Source organism: Myotis brandtii, unplaced genomic scaffold, assembly GCF_000412655.1.
Source record: "Myotis brandtii unplaced genomic scaffold, ASM41265v1 scaffold125, whole genome shotgun sequence".
Lineage (NCBI taxonomy): Eukaryota > Metazoa > Chordata > Mammalia > Chiroptera > Vespertilionidae > Myotis > Myotis brandtii.
Genome location: NW_005354385.1, coordinates 2,869,850 through 2,889,796, shown reverse-complemented (window position 1 = coordinate 2,889,796; position 19,947 = coordinate 2,869,850). Strand labels below are relative to the sequence as shown.

Sequence of the window (19,947 nt, the reverse complement as noted above, 5' to 3'; positions counted from 1 at the left end):
TCTGTGCATGACAGGGGGCGGCGCCCCAACTCCCCAATCGGCCCTGCTCTGAGCCTGACCAGGGGCTGCACCTAGGGATTGGGCCTGCCCTCTGCCACCCGGGAGCAGGCCTAAACCAGCAGGTCGTTATCTCCCGAGGGGTTCCAGACTGCGAGAGGGCACAGGCCAGGTTGAGGGACCCCCTCTGCCCCCCGAGTGCACAAATTTTTGTGCACCGGGCCTCTAGTTCCAAAATAAAAATGTATTTATTTTTCTCTTATATGATTCTTGTTTTTTTCCCATCTTTGTTGAAGTATAATCAACAAATTGAAAACAGTATATGTTTGTGGTGTTCAATTTAATGTTTTGATATACATATACATTGTGAAATACCGCTATCAAGCTATTAAATATATCCATCACCTCACATAGGTATAATTTTTTTTTTTACTTTTAAGTGTGAGAACACTTAAGATCTATCCTGTATGTAAATTTCAAGGGTACAATACTATATAGTTAACCATAGTCACATTGCTTGCATAACTGAAACTTGATTCTTCTTTTAATAATAAAATATGGTCTGCTCATGTTAGCATTAGTAATTTTGACACATTTCATTTTTTAAATCAAAAGTTCATTGAACAAAATATAATCAGTTCATAAGATTATATGGTAAAAGTTATGTTTCATTATGTCCAAACTCACCAGAGTAATTATTTAGTTTATAGCAATTCAGACTTTATGTGTAAAAACTAAACTTGTTTTTATATAAAGGGTTTAAGCTTTACATATTTTTTAAAATACGTTTTTATTGATTTTAGAGAGAGAGAAAGGGAGAGGGAGAGATGGAAGCTGCCCCACAACCCAGGCTTGTTCCTTGACTGGGAATCAAACCAGCGACTTCTTGGAGCATGGGTCGATGCTCAACCCATTGACCCACACTGGCTGGGCAAACTTTTCATATTATTTTTTGTTTTGCCTTTTATACTTTGTTCTGATTAATAATCCTATATTATTTTTCTTAATATAACTATATGGAATTGTGTGTAAAAATGGCTAACTTTATCCTTAAAATTCAGATATTGTACCTTGGTATAATTAGGTGTGGGTCCTCCCTTCCAACTTCTTCCCCAAATTAGTCTTTCCTGGGACTCAGATATTTGTTAGCGCAGGCACGTTTTCTTTGATACTCTAACTATAAGATTACATTTTTTAGGAGCACTTTATAATTAGTGCTCCCACGTTGTCCCTTCCTTTTCAAAGGTCTGGAATCTCTGGTCTCTGAATCCACTTTTCAGTGAGTCACAGACTTTCACCTTCTGCAGCTCTTTAACTGACTGTTTTGTTACAACAATGGGTTTTCTGAGTGCTTTATAGATTCAAATGTAATCTTTCATAGTAAATGTTTGTGCTGTCCCAGGACTTCTATTTCTATCCTTGCTCACTTTCTTTCCTAAAATGACTGATGCCATCATCCTTCTTTCTGTCCTTCCCAGATACATTATATTCTGATCATCTTAGAGTGGGCATGTATATAAAGGAAGTATATGGTGGGTGTTACTGGTGAAGCAAACTCTGAATGACTGAGAAAATGGGTAACCATGTGGTTGTAAAGTGGCTAAGCCTAAGTTTTTTGGTCCCCTTTTTGCTGATCCTATATCACTGAATTTAGCAGCAGATGGTAGGAATGAATGTGAGCTCTATCCTGTCATCTTTTTGACAACCTTGTAGACTTTTATAAGGTAATACTAGTACCACTGGAGTTTGTGTCTCTTAGTTCTAATACTTTTTTCCCCCAACCTAATCATTTGCCACCTTTTGGTATGCTAATAAATGAACTTCACTTGAAAAAATATCAGGACCATGGCCAGAGGCCCTGTCCTATGAGTGGTGGTGGGGTGGGGACTGCATTAAGGGAGCTATCCTTTCTCTCAGTGCTGACTGTTCAGGAAGTTTTTCTGATTCCAAAGTTAAAAGCAATGGTATAGGTCACCTATGGAATCTCACCCAAGAACTATCTTTAGGATAGTGTTGAATCTAGACCTCTGAATATCATTTATACCCCAAATGAGTCAATAAGTAAGAGAGAGTATGGCAGTGTAAGAGAAATCCCTGTATAAATGAACATTTAAAAGAACCATAGCTAATTCTCCTCTAAGGAAATTTCTCCAAAGTACTATAGCTAAGTTCAGGGAAGATTTATCTTGTCTTAAACCTTTCCTGTTTAGTTAACAAAAGGTGAGAAGTTTTAGCAGGAACTGACTAGGAGATTAGCACATATGCTGCTGCCTCTAAGTTATCCCTGGAGCAGCATGGGTCCTAAGGTGCAGGTGTAATTCTGTAACATTCTGCTTAGAATCTTACCTGAGGAAGGCACTTGCCTACCACACTGTGCAATCAGCACTATGAGAACCTGCTTCTGTGGCAGCTGTTCATGTGTTCATCAGTGAGAAGGAACGGTATCAGCTTCCCTGAACAACAGAGGGGGTCTGCTTTATTTCTGGGAACTCCCCCATATTCCTGTGAGTGGTGATATCAGTCAGTCAGTTCTGTCTTATTCCCTTTACATTATTTCCTGACCCAACCATAAGAAATTGTCATGTTTCAAAACCTGAGATCTAATATCTTCAATAATTATCATAATTAGTTAAATATAATAGGCATCCAGTAAGTGGTTATTGGTAATAATAACCGTCTTCAGGCAGTTTATAATGTTTGAATTAAAGTGAAATAAAAAATATGATGAGGTTTCATTTTTTAATGGCTCACAGATAGATCTTGTAAGCTTCTTTTTAGCGGACTAATTATGGAAGCAAGAAGATGATAGCTTTCAGAAAGAAGGGGCATTGGATTCAGACCTCTAAAAATAAAGAGATGAGCAGAAAGGCAGAGTACCGAATATAGAAGACTAACTCTTTGGCACATTATTCTACTTATTTATGTTTTAATCCTCGCCCATTGATATGTTTTTATTGATTTGAGAGAGAGAGGAAGGGCAAGAGAGAGAGAAAAACATCTATCAGTTGCCTCCTGTACGCCCTAACTAGGGATCAAACCCACAGCCCAGGTATATGCCCTGACCCAGAATCAAACCCACAACCTTTTGGTGTGTGGGATGATGCTCCAACCAACTGAGCCACCTGGAATTCTTGCTGGGAAAAAAAAAAATCTTGCATCAATATATTTGTCCCAGAGGATTTACTTTCGTTCTTAAGTGCTCTTATTGTAATACAGAAACTTCATAAGGGATTTGATGAGAGTCAATAATTGCAGAAGCCAGGACTGCGGTTATTTTTCAAGACTTTTTTATTTGAATTACTTTACTTTATTTCAAGTTTATCTTATGTATCTCCAAAGGGTATTTGACGCTGTTTATGAAAAAGGGTATGTATAGTGACAGTAAGCTCTTCCAAATAGAAAGAGAATAACTAAAACATATAAGGAAACAGGGACTATAACTAGGATAGTATTTTTACTGAGAACACAAAACTTTATTTCATTAGATTAGAACTTACAGTGGGAGAGAGACATGTAGTTTTAGCTCTAGAAAATACAGAAATAATCAGTACTTAGTTTTCTCTCTTTTTTAAGAAAATAATCCTTATTCTTTGCAGATGATTTATTAAAAATTAATGTCAATCTTACCCAAGGCTTTCTTGGCTCTGCCAATTTTGAATTTATTCTTCTTTCATTTAATCTTTTTCAGTGCCAAGTGTACCTTATTTTTCATTAATCCTAATTTACTGCAGTCAGTTGGCTCTTTTAGATAATGCTTTTCAAAGGGTCTCTGAATTTCCAAAGCCATTAGCTTCCTCTCAGAATATATCTCAACTTAATTAGAAAAAGCGTTTTACATCATTGATCACCACTTGCCTCTTGAAGTTTTATTCCCTTGGTTTCATTGTTCTTGCTTGTATTCTCTTCCAGTCTTAAGTATCTTTCTCAATCTTTTACTTTGCTTCTCTCTTTTCTTCTGCTTCTTAAACATTGATAATCCAAGTTTTCACTTACTTCTTGACCTCATCTCCTCGTGGGACATTCTGTATGCCATGGTATCATCTCTGATTTTTTCTTTCCCCCTCTAACCCCTTTCTCCTCCATTTCTCACCAGTTGATTCTCCATCAGACATGTCTTTTATAAATGTCTTAATTTTCTCTTGTTTTTACATCACTTTGTTAATTCAGACCTTCTTGGTCTCTTGTATGAACAGTTACAGTCACTTCCAATTAGGTTTTCCTGTTTCTGTCTTCATACACAAATTATTTTGCCAGTCACTAAAACTCAGGATTACATGACTGCTTATCTTCTGTCAGTATGCCACAATCTTTTCTGCTTTACTCATGCTGTTTTTTATATATATACTGGAACGTTCTTTTTTCTTTTTAATCTATTGACTCATACAATAAGCGTTCTTCATACTTTGTTTTCCTAAGTATAGTAACTCTTATTCTCTGTTGTGTGTTTTTGCTGCATTTTGATCATGCCACTGGTATCACTGTGTAGATTCCCTTTTCAGACTAGAAATTCATGGGTAGCAAGGATTGTATTTTATGTTTGTGTCAACTGAAATCATGTAAAAGGATAAGAAAATCAATAAACTAGTAATTTGATTTTAATTTTTGTGTTCTAAGTCAGACCAATACCTATTTATTAATGAATAGAATTAATGAGGTATACCAACTAGTGAGGCACAAGATTATATTTAAGTTTTAAATTGTAAGATTCCTTAACTCTGCTTTGATTTTTCTCTCTAGTGTCTCTCAGAAGATAAAAGTGTGCAAGAAGTCCTACAGAAGCATTTCAACATCAGCAAAAGCCTGCGGTCCTTACATATGCTATTGGTTCGTATTAGCTTTGTTTTTATCATTTTTTTAAATTTTTATTTCACAAGACAATTACATTCTGTTGGGAATTCATTAAACCTATAAATTTTGGGAGAATTATCATGTTTACTACATGGAGTTCTCCAGTCTCTGTCTGTGGCACTTTTCTCCTTTTATTTAGTTCTTTGCTTTCTTTCATCATTATCTTATAATTTTTTATCCTGTTTGTACATGTTTAAAGTATTTAACTTTTTAGAGCAGTTGTCCATGATGTTTTGTTTTTAATTTTGGTTTCAGCATGCTCTTTGTTAGTATATAGAAATGTGATTGATTTTTTGTATGTTGATGCACTCTGCAAACTTGCTGAACTCATTCTAGGAGTTTTTTAGATTTCTTGAGACAGTCATGTCATCTGCAAATAGAGAGGTAGGTTTTTTTCCCCCTTACCAATCTGATTATATTTTATTTCTTTTTCTTGTCTTGCAACATCTAAAACCTCTTAAAAATGCTAAGTAAGTGTGGTGAGGATGGACATCTTTGCCTTGTTTCCTATCTTGGGAGAAAAGCATTCAGCCTTTCACTGTTAAGTATAAGGAAGCTATAGGTTGTTTATACATTTGTTATCAAGTTATGGTAATTCCCATCTGTTCTTAACTTGTTAATAGTTTATTATAAATGGATGTTGGATTTGTCAAATGCTTACTCTATCAATGAATATGATCTATGATTTTTCTTCTTTAGCCGTGCGGTGTTGGGTTGCACTGCTTGACTTCTGAATGTTGAACTAGCTTTGCATACCTGGAATAAATCCCATCTTGTTATGGTCTTAAAGTAATAATATCTTTTAAGCTTAAACATTATCAATGAAGAAGTACTTTATTCTGAAAATGAAAGCTCTTCCTTTATTAAGAGTATTTGACATTAGCCTAATATTTCTAGAAAATTATCTGTGGCAAATATCTTTCAAGGAAAAACTAATTTTGTTTCATGAATTTCTTCTTGGTCACTTTCATTTATTATAATAATAGGTATCATTTATTAAATAGCACTTGAGCTGGGAACTATATAGTTGCTTTACCAACATTTTGTCTATTTTTTTTTTTAATCCTCACCGGAGGATATTTTCCCATTGATTTTTAGAGGGAGTGGAAGAGAGAGGGAAAGACAGAGAGGAATACCAGTGTGAGAGAAACACATCAATTGGTTGCCTCCTGCACACGCCCTGACCAGTGCCCAGGCCGGGGAGAAACCTGCAATCGAGGTTCATGCCCTTGACCGGAATCGAACCTGGGACCCTTCAGTCTGCAGGCCAAAGCTCTATCCACTGAGCAATCCAGCTAGGGCAGATTATGTCTATATTTTACCTTTGGATATTTTTATCTTTATTTTTTAAGAAACTGAGGCTTCTTATGATGCAATATCTTTTTTAAAAAAAATAAGTTTTTTATTTCAGAGAGGAAGGGAGAGAGAGAGAGAGAAACTTCAGTGATGAGAATCATTGATTGGCTGCCTCCTGCACGCCCCCTACTGGGGATGGAGCCTGCAACCTAGGCATGTGCCCTTGACTGGAATCAAACCCAGGACCCTTCGGTTCGCAGGCTGACACTCTATCCACTTAGTCAAAACAGCCAGGGCATGGTTAATTATCTTGCCCCAGGTCACACGGGTAGTAGATGGCAAACCCAACCCAAAGCCAAGGTGTCTGGCTTCAAGCTTGTATCCTGCTTTACTCTATGGTTCTGCTGTGTTTATTTACAGATTCTCCTTTTCCATTTCTGCTTTTGGTGAGGAAATTTAAGAGCTTTTTTTGTATATACTTTCTCATTAGAAATCCCCCTCCCATCTTGCCATTTTCATTAACAACTATCTTTCTTACAAAGTAATTTTGGGATTAAGAATTTTTAGAGTAGTATTTTTAATTATTTGTATATGAAAATTAGACTTTATTAACTTACTTTACATAGAGAATACACACACCACACATACATGCAACACAACTATTCATATACACACTTCTCATTATGATAAAATCTCTCTGCCTTAAAATTGTCAGCATGAACAAATATTTTTCCAGTTTTCTGTTACACTTCTCATTCGGGGTAATGGCTTGATTTTTGTTTCAGCTTTTCATGTTTAAGAAAAGTTTGGAATTGGTGGAAATTATAAAGAAGAGGGAATGACTTGACTGAGATTAATTATAGTTTGGATAATTTTTCAACAACCACCACCACAAAATCAGGAGTTATACATAGAGAAAAAAAAAAGAAAGAAACACCTTCATTGCATATCCAAAAGTAAATTCCAGGTTGATAAACCTATATGTCTGTACAAAAAGTTTAAAAAGTTTATTAAAAAATGTAAGAGAATATATTTGTAATCTTGAGGTAGGGAAATACTTCTTAGATAAAATACGCAAATTCCAAGCCATAAAAAAACAGATGGATAAAGTTTAACTACATTTAACTTTTAAATGTAGACTGACTGGCCAGGATGGAGATTTAAAAAAAAAAAAAAAGCTGATTGGGAGAGGGTGTATGCAATGCATCTAATCATCAATACTATCCATAATAAATAAAGAGCTTTTATAGTAATCAGTAAAGGAATGAGCTAAGAGTACGAGCAAGCCATTTAGCAATGTAGAATCCCACATGCCCTATAATATAGAACGATGCGTTACCTCTCCAGTATTCAGGGAAACGGTACAATTTAAACTTTACATAATTAAACACTAGAGTTAAACCTTTTTTTCCTGCCAACTGGTAGGTGTCAAAAGTTTATATCTGATGGTGTGGTGTCTGTGACTGTAGAAATGCGTTGCTGCTGATAGTGTGAATACGTACAGGGACTTTGGAGAACAATTTGGCGAATTAGATATCTAGAGTAACTCAGAAGCACAAGAAGGCGTAGAAAGGTTGTTTATTGCAGCCTTTTTCATAATTGCAAAAGAAATGAGAGGTGTTCATCAATAAAAGAAAAATAATTAAATTGCAGAGCAATACAATACAACAGGGAAAAAATGAATAAACTAGACTTGACAACTTGATGTGGATAAATTCCCATGATAAATGTTCAATGGAGAGAGAGTTGCAACAGTACAATAGGATATTTATATAAAATTTAAAAATTACTCTGTATAGTCTAGGAAACCATGCATAGGTAGAAGTACATAGGTAGTAGGAGACGTGCATTTTTATTTATGCCTGGCCAGTTTGCCTCAATGGTTGAGCATCATGGTTCAATTCCTGGTCAGGGCACATCCCCAGTGGGGGGCATGCAGGAGGCAGCTGATCAATGATTCTCTGGCCCCCTCTGAAATCAATGAAAATAATACATTTTTTTAAAAATGTGCATTTTTATTTTTGTATACAAAGGAGAAGAGAGTTCAACCAAGGAAAGAGACAGGGGCTTCAACTGTATAAGGTCATATTTCGTAAGCTAAGGAAGTGGTCATGGTTATTGATTATATTATTCTCTTGCCTTTTTGTGTGTCAAAAATATTTAATTGTAAAATGTAAAAGGACAGGTAAGAGAAAGGGAATGAAGCAGGGGAATGAAGTTCAAATAAAGTGGGCTCTGCTTTCAAGGAGAGCTATTTCTGAGTGTAATTTTGGTTTTTATCTTTTTCCTTTTTGAGCAATTGAACATAAGGTAGCTAACTTATTTCTATTACTTAACCCTGACCTGGACTGGCAGATTTTGTGGTTAGAAAGTTATGCACAAGTCACACATCTGCCTTTTAGTTCGGTTTGGTGTGGGGCTTTAAGTTGTATTTTACTTATTTTTGGTCTCTCTGCTTGCCCTACTCCTTTTTAAATGTTCTTCCTTTGAGGAGTTGTAAGTAAGATATGCAAGTGGGAAGGAGTAGAGAGAGCAGCAAAACTTTTTTATGCTTTACATTTATAGTTATATGGCATATTAATTTAAATACTAAATTTTAGTACAGCTAAATATGAGAGAATACTTTTCCCAAGCATTAATATTTACTCTCATAAGTGTAGACTCTCCAAATTAAAAAGTGTTATTCAGTAATACCGCCACATTTCCCACGTAAAGATGTAATTGTTTTTCTGATCCCCATTTTCCTAGATGCTTGCTTTAAGTCGTGTAACCACATCACACCCATTTATCACTGCAGCAGATTTGATGGAGGCAAACCAGCTGTGTAGCATGGACTCTAAAGCAAATATTGTACATGGTGAGAAACCTACCTGATTAATAATTTTTATAGGTTTGTTTAATGGAGTGCATTTCATAATTAACCTTGGGCATAGTGCTTTATACACAGACTACTTTTGTATCCACACTGCCTTTAACTCGGCCCTTTATAAGGTGTTGTCACTCCCACTTAAAGTCCCCGAAAACTGACACTGCCTCCATTGCCACATCGGAAGTCCAGCTAGCACTGTATTGCAGGTATTCTTACTGCACCAGGTGCTAATGAAGAGCATGGGCTTTTAGCCATTTGGGGGTTTACTGTCACTTTTGAGAATCTAATGAGCCATCTCTTTAGGAAAAAGAATTTAGATATAATTTCTTGGGACTTAAGGATTCTTTGAATAATCAAGAGCCCTGTGTGACTTAAAGTTACATATGATTACACAGTTTGTTTACTGTGGACCATATGGTACGTGCTTAATTCTTCTAACATCTCCGTAAGTTAGAAAGATCCCTATTCTGTTGATATGAAAACTAAGCTCAGGGAAGTTGAGTAATTTGCTTAAGATTAGATGGCAGTAACTGAAACACGTTGGGACCTGGGGGGTTTTGACCCCTTTCCACCCTTTCACTTCATCATTTTGTTTGAGGGACAGTTATTTCAGTCTTATGTATCAGTAAGTAAACTATAACTTATAGTTTGTTTCCCTTTTACTATAGGTCTGTCAGTCTTGGAAATCTGTCTTATAATAGCAATGAAACATTTAAATGACATCTATGAAGAGGAGCCCTTTAATTTTCAAATGGTCTATAATGGTGAGATGAGACTTGGGTAGTTTCTTTCTGACTCTACCCCACTGCTTATTGAAGATCCTGACTTTGTCATTGCTTTCTGTCCAGAGTTTCAGAAGTTTGTTCAAAGGAAAGCCCATTCTGTCTATAATTTTGAGAAACCTGTTGTCATGAAGGTAAGAGTCACTGTTATTTTTCTGCAGGCTGGTATATTTTTATATCCAATTTGATTGTCTAGCTGACCCTTGAACAACATGGGTGTTTAAACAGTGTCCACTTATACATGAATTTTTTTTCAGTAAGTATTGTAAATGTATTTTCTCTTTGCTATAATTTTCTTAAAATTTTCTTTGTTCTAGCTTCCTTTATTGTAAGAATATAGTATATAATCTATATGACATACAAAATATGTGTCAATCAACTGTTTGTTATTGGTAAGGCTTCCAGTCTACAGTAGCCTAGTAGTAAAGTTTTGGGAGAGACAAAGTTATATGGGGATTTTTGACTGAGTGTGGAGGGTTGTTGGCACCCCTAACCCCAGCATTGTTCAAGGCCTAACTATATATCATAGTTGCACAAAGTTAGCAGCCAGGTGTTTTGGTTTGTGGGAGTATACTGCCCTCTACTGTCTGTTCCTAACACTTACATCCTGAAAAGAAACATTTATAGTCTGTGAAATATATTGATACAGCCCTATCCCTTTATACTCAAGGTTTGGCTCGGCTCTATAATTTTAGCAGTAAAAAGCTACAAAAATGCTGACATGAGCCATTAAGAAACCAACAGGCGAAATCTCACTGGCTGGTGAAAGCATATAGAGAAGGTTTTATTAGGGGTTGGGTGACACAAGGGTTTTAAAACTTGAGAAACTTTATTCTTGTGTAATATGTATTACCCACTAAAAATAAAATGTGAGCCATATAATATAATTATCAATTTTCTAGTAGCAACAAAAAATAAAGTGAAGTTTATTTTAATAATAAATTTTATTTAACCTAATATACCAAAATAGTCCCTAAATATTCATTGGAAATACTCTTTAGATTTCATAAAATTTTTAGCTAAAGAAGTAGATGTAGCCCAGGCGGTGTTGCTCAGTGGTTGACCATCGACCTATGAACCAGGAGGCCACAGTTGGATTCCCTGTCAGGGCACATGCCCAGGTTGCGGACTCCATCCCTAGTAGGGAGCCTGCAGGAGGCAACCGATCAATGATTCTCTCTCATCATTAATATTTCTCTCTCCTCCTCACTTCCTCTCTGAAATCAATAAAAATATATTTTACAAAAAAATATTTACATATTGAAATTGTCCTAAACATAGTTAATTTTTTTTATTGACTCAGGCATCGGTTTTTAAATTCAACTTAATGAAAATGAAATAAAATTAAAAATCGAGTCCCACATTTCAAATGCTCAATAGCCCTATGTAGCTAGTGATTACCTTATTGGACACCACAGCTCTAGAGGACTTTATGAGAAAAAACTTTTGTTTTAAAGCAATGGAACCATACATCCCTTAGCATCCCCTGTAGACCTATGTAGTCAGAATTTTATTTCTTGTAGCAACCAAAAAGTGTTGGGGCATTGCCATTTCTTCACAACAGAAAGCGTATCTAGCACAGTGCAGGTGGGTTTTCTCCCCCTTCCTAATACCCATGTCTGTCTGGTAGTCATGGCTTCTGGGAGTTGTGAATGGAAAAAGGTACCTGAGCATTTACATTCTTAGGAGTTTCTACATTTAAAAAACAAACATTTTTGCTGCCTATATTTTAAATCTCCTTAATTTTATTCAGCCCCAGCCTTTTGTATTTTTCTCATTTTCAGAAGTGGCATCTGAGCTATTTGTTTCATCATAAGAATTTTTATGATACATAGAGAATATGTTCTAATGATATTTTTCACAATAAAGCTGTAGGAATAGAAAGCTCAGGAATTGATTGTAATGTTAGTATTTACGTTTAGTATGTCATGATTTAATGGTTTGTTTTTTCATAACCTAATAAAATACCTAAAACAATCATCAGGGTTAAAAAAGACATAATATGTGTGGTAAGAGGAAACAGAAGAGAGCCCTATTAAGGTGGGGAAAATGGAAGGAAACTCTGACAGGTGGTGGCAGCCTCCACCAGACTCCTTAGGGAACAGGAGCTGGCCCCTCTCCTCCATTGTGGTCCTCTGCTGAGTCACAAGGTCAGCTGACAGGCTTGCTGTGCTCCTAGGGCTCTTTCCTCTCAGCTGCATTAAACTTACACAGCAGTCTTACAAAGGTACAAACAAAATATAAGTGCAAATTGGAGTAATTTTAAGTCAAAAAGTAATGGATTTAGTGGATCTTAGCTGGAAACCCTTCATTAACTTCATCACTAGTCGGAAATATGATATAGAATAAGATCAGAAACAAAAAATGAGATTAGGAAAAATCATGGTGTGCAGACTGGATTAAAATGTGTCCTGTTTACATTCAACAATATAGTGACAGATAACTATATATTGACGCTGCTTCACCTGATATACAAGTTTTTACGAAGTTGATGGAGAGTTGTTTTTGATTATTGATTTCTATTAAGTTTTGTTTTCTGGCATTCTATTCCACAACTGATCAAAATCCTTAACTGTTCTCTGGGTTGTTCCTCTAATGAACCTAAACTATTTTTTTCATCTTTCAGGCCTTTGAACACTTACAACAATTAGAATTAATAAGGCCCGTGGAAAGAACTTCAGTAAATGCACAGAGAGAGTACCAGCTGATGAAACTACTTTTGGATAATACTCAAATTATGAATGCTTTGCAGAAATACCCCAACTGTCCTACAGATGTTAGGCAGTGGGCAACATCCTCACTAAGCTGGTTATAAATATAACCCATGGCTTCAGTAATGTAGTTTCAGGCAGACTTCTCTAAAGAACTAAAAGCTGTTGTCCTTTAATAAGATGTGTTAATACATTTTTTATATTTATAGACATGTATTTTTGTATTTATGGGGAACTGTTACACAGGTAGTATTCTTGGCTATGTCATGTCTTTAAATCATGAGCAGTTACGTGATTTATAATTCCAGTAATTTAGACTATGTTGAAGTAGAAGTTTAAAAAAAAGTGACTATTTCTTAGATATTGAACCATATACTTATTTAACAGTTATGAAGTATTTTTGTGTTACATTTGAAATGTTCATTTCAGTCTAGCAGCCAATGTTTTTATAAACATTAAAGAAAGCATTAAAGAAACAACAGCAAGCATTGAGATGTAGAGTAATTTTTTTAGTTTTTTTCTGTACCATGGAAATGGATTCTATTTCAGACCCAGGTCTAGTTCAGGAGCCTGGCCAGTTTGGCTAGAAGATGCTTCACACGGAAGTAAAAGGCCAAAAGTTTGGACATTTTCCTCCAGACTTCTCCGACTGTGGTACTTTATACTACCTACAGAAGAATCCCTTGAAGAGTTGAAGGGTGTTCTTAAGTGCAGATCCTTGGGCCTATTCTAGTCCAAAATGATCAGAATTTATGTTTTTAAACAGGTACTTTACGAAATTCTTGAAAAACCACTTTCACAAAGACTGGGGAATGTTTGGCAGTGTTAACTAAATCTATATCTAAATCGCAAGAGGGATGTGGAACTGTCAGCCAAAGGATCACCTTATAAATTCAGGAATCCACAAGCTAATACAGCCATGTATTTAAAGTGGAATATAATAAGCATTCGTTAAGTGTTAGTGACTTCATTTATTCAGGATTATTTGATTGCCTATTGTTTTCATGGAAGGTTTACAGAAGGCACTGTCCCTAACCTTGTGCAGTTTGTAATACTTGTAACTGTCAAAGACGATAGGATGTTTCAGTGCCGTTAACTGCAGATGAAAAATCTAGCACAGCGGTGGCAGTGTTCAGAGTCACAGTTAGAGAACGATGACAGAGCCCAGTTCAAATCGGGTTTGACATCAAAGTCCCTGCTATTAAGGTGTGAAATCCAGCAAAGGTTTCTTACCATGTGTTTTTTAAAGAATACTCCAGGAAATGATTTATCTGGTTTTTAAGAAGTCTTGGACATCGAATAGAAATATCTGTGTGTAATAAAAGCAGCTCTAGTTCTTCAGTAGTTACAACCTATTGTTCTGCACACTTAGCCAGTCATGCCCTGCCCCTGACTAAGTCTTCAGATCACTATCACTTGCTTTTCAGCAGTCTCACTAAATCTAAGGCTTACATACTATTTTTGTGCAATACTCTAGATTTTTAGGGGATGCTTTGCCAACATAATAGCTTCACTATTACTAGAAGCAAAGATTTTATTTTACACTTGAGCTAAAATTGACCCTTTAAAAATTTTTCTAAACTATTTTAAGGCACTGACTACATAAATACTTGAAGAACTGACTTGAGGTTTATAAATTTTTATTAGGCTAAATACCACTAAAAGACTGAGAGCCCTCCCTCCTCTGCCTCCCTGGTACATATAAGCTACATTAGATCCATCAGTATGCAAGTATACAGATTAAAAAACTAAGCAGCAAGGTGGGTTTTCATACTCAGTGAAACAGAAAGCAAGCCATCCCCTTCTTAAGTCATCAGATTGAAAATCAGGTGTGGAAGAAGAATTCAGTGCAGTTTTTACCATGACTCCCCCCCCAGGTGCCCTAACAAAAACAGGTTCTTATAAAACAAATCTATATAATAAAAGCCTAAGCAACCTGTTATGGCGGAAGGACCAGAACGACTGGTTGCTATGACGCACACTGACCACCAGCGGACAGACGCTCAATGCAGGAGCCGGGTTCACAGCTGGTGAGCGCAGTGGCAGTGGCGGGAGCCCCTCCCGCCTCCGCGGCAGCTGTAAGGAGCAAGGGCTCCCTGACTGCGAGAGGGATGTCCAACTGCTGACTTAGACCCGCTCCCAGGAGAGGGCGCAGGCCGGGCTGAGGGACTCCCTAGCATCCCCCGCCACCCGTACACAAATTTCACATACCGGGCCTCATGTTTTAATTAAAGAAATACTTTCCAATTCATGTGCACATGCATATGAATGGCTCTGAGGAATGAAAACCTGTTGTGCAAACTTACTATGTCATAATGCTATATATATTAAGTGTATACTGTATTAGCCTCCTGATAAATCAGTGTTTTGCAGAACACATTGTGGAAAACAATTCCAATATTCCTGTAGATTTCACCATTGTTCCCATTTTCATGTAGTTTAGAAGACAATGCAGGTTCTTTCAAACCACCATAACCTAAGTGTTGTCCCTTCCTTTGCCTTTACCCTAAAAACTTGAGAATCAGTGTGAACTGTAACACTCCATGTGGCATTGTGGGGCTTTTCCACTCCCCCTTTTTTCAAAAGCCACATCATAAACAAAACTTTTGCAACATTAAATATGTAAATGGAAGCTGGCTTCCTATTACTGATTACCCAAAGTGAAAATACCAGAATTCTTCCATCCACTTGGTAAACAGGTTACAAATTGGAAATGTATATCTTTGAGGGCTATTTCCTAAGCCACATTTTTTTTATTTTCATATGAAGGAGAAAACTAATGCCAGCTAGCCTCTGGCTTCCTAAAACTGGCAGGACCAACATAAATACTTTAGTGGGAATACAATCTGCTTAGACGACAAAGGAAGGAAATTCCATAACTGACAAGCCTTCCTTTCACCTTATCCCCATTCATGCAAATCTCAAGGTGGAAGCCTCACTGTAAATTACAAAGCTACTATTCCCCTCTTAAGAACATATATAGCTAAAGAAAAACTGCATATGCAAATCATACTATATTCACTTTTTTTTATTTAACTTGGGGATGGAATGGGAATAGCATACATTTTATTTGTACAATATTTAACAATCACTTATCCAAGGTGGGGTTTAATGGGGCTTTTTTTTTTTTTAGCTTTTTGTTAAATACTTGCAGAAAAAACAGCAAGTACAATTTGACAGTAGTACAACAACCTGTGCCCAAAACACTGACAAGAAATACAGAGTAAAGCTAAATAATTGCTTTCCAATATTTTGAGAGGTAACAAATAGGATATGGGTTTAGACTGCATAAAAAATGTACTGCTGGTTGAATATCTGAGGTAAATGATGTTCAATCAAAATGCTACTTGTATCATTTTGCCCATAAATCAGTAAATAATTTTTATGCACATTATACCAAATGTTCCTAAAAAGTAATTTTTTTAGAAAGGTAAAAAAGAGAAACTGGAAAATATCTATGGTGAAGCAGTTTTTTTAAAAACAGTAATCAGTTTATCCCACCAAACTATCATCTGGCCAGGGTTTTTTCCCATAGCACCTGCATTTTACTTAAATGCAGTTGTTATGTAGGGATAAGGAAAGGGGGAAGAGATTCTTTTTTAATTTGATGATATATGATTCTATTTTAAATTCCAAATTTGTTGGGGTTGTTTCCTGATTGTATTTTCAAAACCATCACCATGAAGGATAGTTCATGGGACCAACAATTGTGAGGCACAGTCTCTGTTCTAGAATTCACAAGATATCTATAATAAACACTCAAACAAGAATCACACATCACATGCTGAAAACTTCCTAGCATCTAAAATACATACAAGAGCTGTGCAGGGCATTGACTTCAAATAAAGCCAAATACCGGTTAATCCATCATCAGTCCTATGGCAGTTGATCATAAAGCGTTCTTTAGATGAAGATCTGGGCAAGGTAAAGAGTGTAAGTTAGAGCAGCAGTCCGATGGGTATCAGAAAGGCTAAATACAAGACAAATCATAAGAAGCACCATACACATGAGGAAAAAAAGTATTGGAGTCCATTTACCCCAAAACAAAGTCTTTTCTCATTCTTTGATCTTTCTTTAGTATCCCCAGCTCAAACGTTTTGTTGACTTGCCCACTCTGCCCCAACTGTAAACCAAACATGAAAATGCCCTGCAAAAGAAAGTTCTAACGAGACTGGGTATCAGGACAAGGTAGTCACCAGAACATTCTTATGTAACTGCTTATAAAAAGTTTTTCTAATAACGTTCTCAAAAGGATACAAGCTTTAAAATTGGTTAGTTAAGTACAATACCCAGATTTCTAAAAAAAAATTCTAACAAGAGAAAAATTTATTTTGTGAATAACTGGTCTTATAAAACTTATCTCTAAGTACCCACATAAGACAAATATTCCTCCTGTTTTGGATTTTTAACTTTTAAAATCAGGATTAAATGTTTAGAACACATGTAAATTAGTCTTCAGGAGATTAACAATTTTCATGTGTGAACATTCTGATTATTTTCCTTTCTTGATTAGTTTCAAAGTAAAAGCAAAACCATATCAAGAAATTGACAGGCAAAGTACTTTTTTTTAACTAAAGAGGTGAACTCAACATTGAAATGGGAATTCCTAAAAATGACATGACAACTTGGGCACATGATGTGACCAAGAGAATGTTCTAGATGGTGTGTGGCACATGGGCAACAATGCTATTACTCTTTTTTCCCTCCCTGCTTAGAGTCTGTTGACCTATTTATTTTTAAATAATATAACTTATTCCCAGAGAGTAAGTGCACATCATATGTAAAATGTAGTGTACTGTGTGATTAAATAGCCATTTAAAGATAACACATTCACAGTGAGTGCCTGACAGTGACATGTAAAAAATTATTTTATAAAGTTAATGTATGGATTTCAAAATGACCTGACAAAAAGTATATAGTGTAATACTGGTGGTCAGTAATCTAGAAATTCAGGAAATGAATGTTTTACTTTGGCCTGAATAATTTGAGAAAGAATCCAATGATATTCTAATGGTATACTGTTTTGAAAAGCACTTTGACGCCTACCATCAATTCCATTTTCTTATCAAGGGTAAGGAATGAACTATCTTAAATTAATAGAGTCAGTTGTGAGAGCAATTTGCAGGAGGAGACGGCTATATATGTGACCTATTTTCAATATTGGTTACCTCTAAATGTCATTGCATATTTTAAGTTATAGGTTTAACTTGTTATCCCTGATTTGTTTTAAAGTGGTAACATCTGAAATCTGTGCTTAAAATTTAGTTTCTATCCTAGGATAATTCTTTACATATCACAGACATCAAATATTACTCTGACAGGATGGCACCAAGCAGAAATATGGTGATAAACTTATAAGTCTCAAAGCAGAGAGTGAGGAATTCTGGGTAATGACACTTCCTGAGGTGATCCTAAAACAGTGATAAAGAATGTCCCACACACTGTTTGGTGAAAAGAAATACACTACAATTTTACATATATAAATAGGAAAAAAATCTATTTTAAAAGAATAAAAATGAAGAGCTTTCCAGTGTCACAGCTCACTTAAAAATTTTAAATCATGCTTTAAATTTTCAAATATTCCCCAAACACAGCACACCTAAAAAAAAATACTTAGGTAAAAATGCAATATTTTGGGAACTGGATATAAGATGAAGCTTTAAAACATGGGAAGGAGGAATGCCACCATTTTTCAATTCAAAGAACAGCACTTTTTTCCTAAAATTACAAGCTAGCACAAGAAAAGCTAAAACACTGCTTTACGAATGGCCACTTACTGTTGGCACTAAGTATAGCTTACCTTTTTTTCTTAAATAACACAGTGAATTTGTAATACCTTGTTACAAAACATGGATCAATTTATTATTCAAATTTTGTTAGTGTTTTCAATTATATAATTTAGCAACCGTGGAACTGAGGTATACCTTGTTGAGGGAGGTTAAAGTAATGCTTGGAAGCCTCTTTACTGTACCCCACTTTGATGACTGTTTATGTACACAGAACAGCAGCACACTAAACATTCACAAGCTGTGTCATATTGGCATTACAATAGTCATTTATAGAAACACAACAGCAAATGCAATAAAAACAAGTTACCCTTTTTTAAAATCTGAAATGAAAAGTTTCTGATTTAAAAAAAAAAAAATAGCAGTAGTTCATTTAAGGAATTAGTGTCTTCTGACAGACATTAGAAATCTGAAGTCAGTTTCAAACACTTGATTAGCCAGGTCCAAAGAGCCTTGATTTGGAGAGGGCCACATTCTTCATGTACACTTTCTCAAAAGTTTATAGAGTTTGCAATGTTTCTCTTCATCTCGTCCTTTCACGTCTCTGCTATAGGCAGTGCCTAAGTCTCCCAGAGCCACAGTTTTAAACGAGGGTGGTCTTTTCGACGTGTCCAGGAGACCTCCTGCTCATTTCACACAGAAAAGACACTGTAAGCAGTTTCGTTAGCTTAGCAGCTCCAGTTCACAGTCCCGTTTCTCAATGTGTACACATGGTGCAACCATCATAGACTAGATTCTTTGGGAGGAAAGTCAACATTTGTCACCATTGTGACCACTGTTACAATGTCCTCTGTGGTAATGATATTTGTTAGTCTCTGCATCTGAGTAATTCTTTCCCCTACACATCCAGCTGATAACCTGGCTTCTGCATCATGATCCCAACATTCTTCTATCGTTTCACAGAGCATTGCCATTCCCTAGAAAGGAAAAACATATTCAAACACCATGGCAATTTTTGTTTTCTATTAGGAAATAGAGTAAAACTTCCATAAACAAATTGCTATTTTTGTGGATTAAAGAAAGTGTCAAGATTAACCAAGTTTGCTATTATTTGCCAGTGTTCATTTTTTAGTATCTAATGTACACAGGAACATTAAGAATAAGAGAAGCACTGAGATAAATTTTTTTTTAGCACTGAAGATTATCAGAGTAGGTAATTTTTTCAATTCCAAAAATTGCTATCCATTGTTCATAAACCAAGTCATTTCAGTGCTAACCCTTGAAATGGATTTAAGACCAAGGCTATAGGAGGTATACATTAACAATCAACATTTCTATCTTGCAATTTATATCTTGAAAACTATCCTTGAGAATGATCCTGGTTATATCTAGACCAAAATAACCACAACAATACTGTCCCATCCTGTGTCCACCTAGTCTCTAGTTTCAGAGCATCCTTAAGAATTTGAAAATCTTGCAACCACAAATCAAAATGCTAAAGCAAATGCCCTTGGAGAGAGAGAACTGGGTGTTTCGCTTTTTTAAAATGGCATCATATAGGAAGGTGGTGATCAGCAGGGTTAACCCCATCATCCGCAGACGGCTCAGAGCCAGGAGCTCCTTTCCCAAACAGGAGACATGCTCATCTGCACAGGACCACAGAGGGATGAGAGCCCGCAATATGACTGCATCATCTCCCCTGTGAATGCACAATCTTG

General features: G+C 36.0%; 2 protein-coding genes across 6 annotated transcripts in view; one reads left to right on the top strand and one right to left on the bottom strand.

Annotated features, from left to right (window-relative positions):
• The window catches only part of ORC4 (origin recognition complex, subunit 4), a 67,866-nt gene extending 54,517 nt beyond the window's left edge, over positions 1-13,349 (top strand). For all 3 annotated transcript variants that reach the window (XM_005859282.2, XM_014534026.1, XM_014534025.1), the window contains exons 10-14: positions 4,735-4,821; positions 8,890-8,998; positions 9,679-9,774; positions 9,859-9,926; positions 12,419-13,349. In XM_005859282.2, coding sequence (XP_005859344.1) covers positions 4,735-4,821; positions 8,890-8,998; positions 9,679-9,774; positions 9,859-9,926; positions 12,419-12,607 — 549 coding nt within the window. In that variant the 3' untranslated portion in view covers positions 12,608-13,349. The remainder of the gene's footprint in view (positions 1-4,734; positions 4,822-8,889; positions 8,999-9,678; positions 9,775-9,858; positions 9,927-12,418) is intronic.
• A 2,166-nt stretch (positions 13,350-15,515) lies between these two features.
• Positions 15,516-19,947, bottom strand: part of ACVR2A (activin A receptor, type IIA) — a 99,375-nt gene continuing 94,943 nt past the window's right edge. For 2 of the 3 annotated variants that reach the window (XM_014534022.1, XM_005859279.2), the window contains one exon: positions 18,330-19,206. In XM_014534022.1, the coding sequence (XP_014389508.1) occupies positions 19,012-19,206 (195 nt within the window). In that variant the 3' untranslated portion in view covers positions 18,330-19,011. Of the gene's footprint in view, positions 19,207-19,947 lie in introns of all 3 variants that reach the window. The other variant, XM_014534023.1, reaches the window with a different exon arrangement.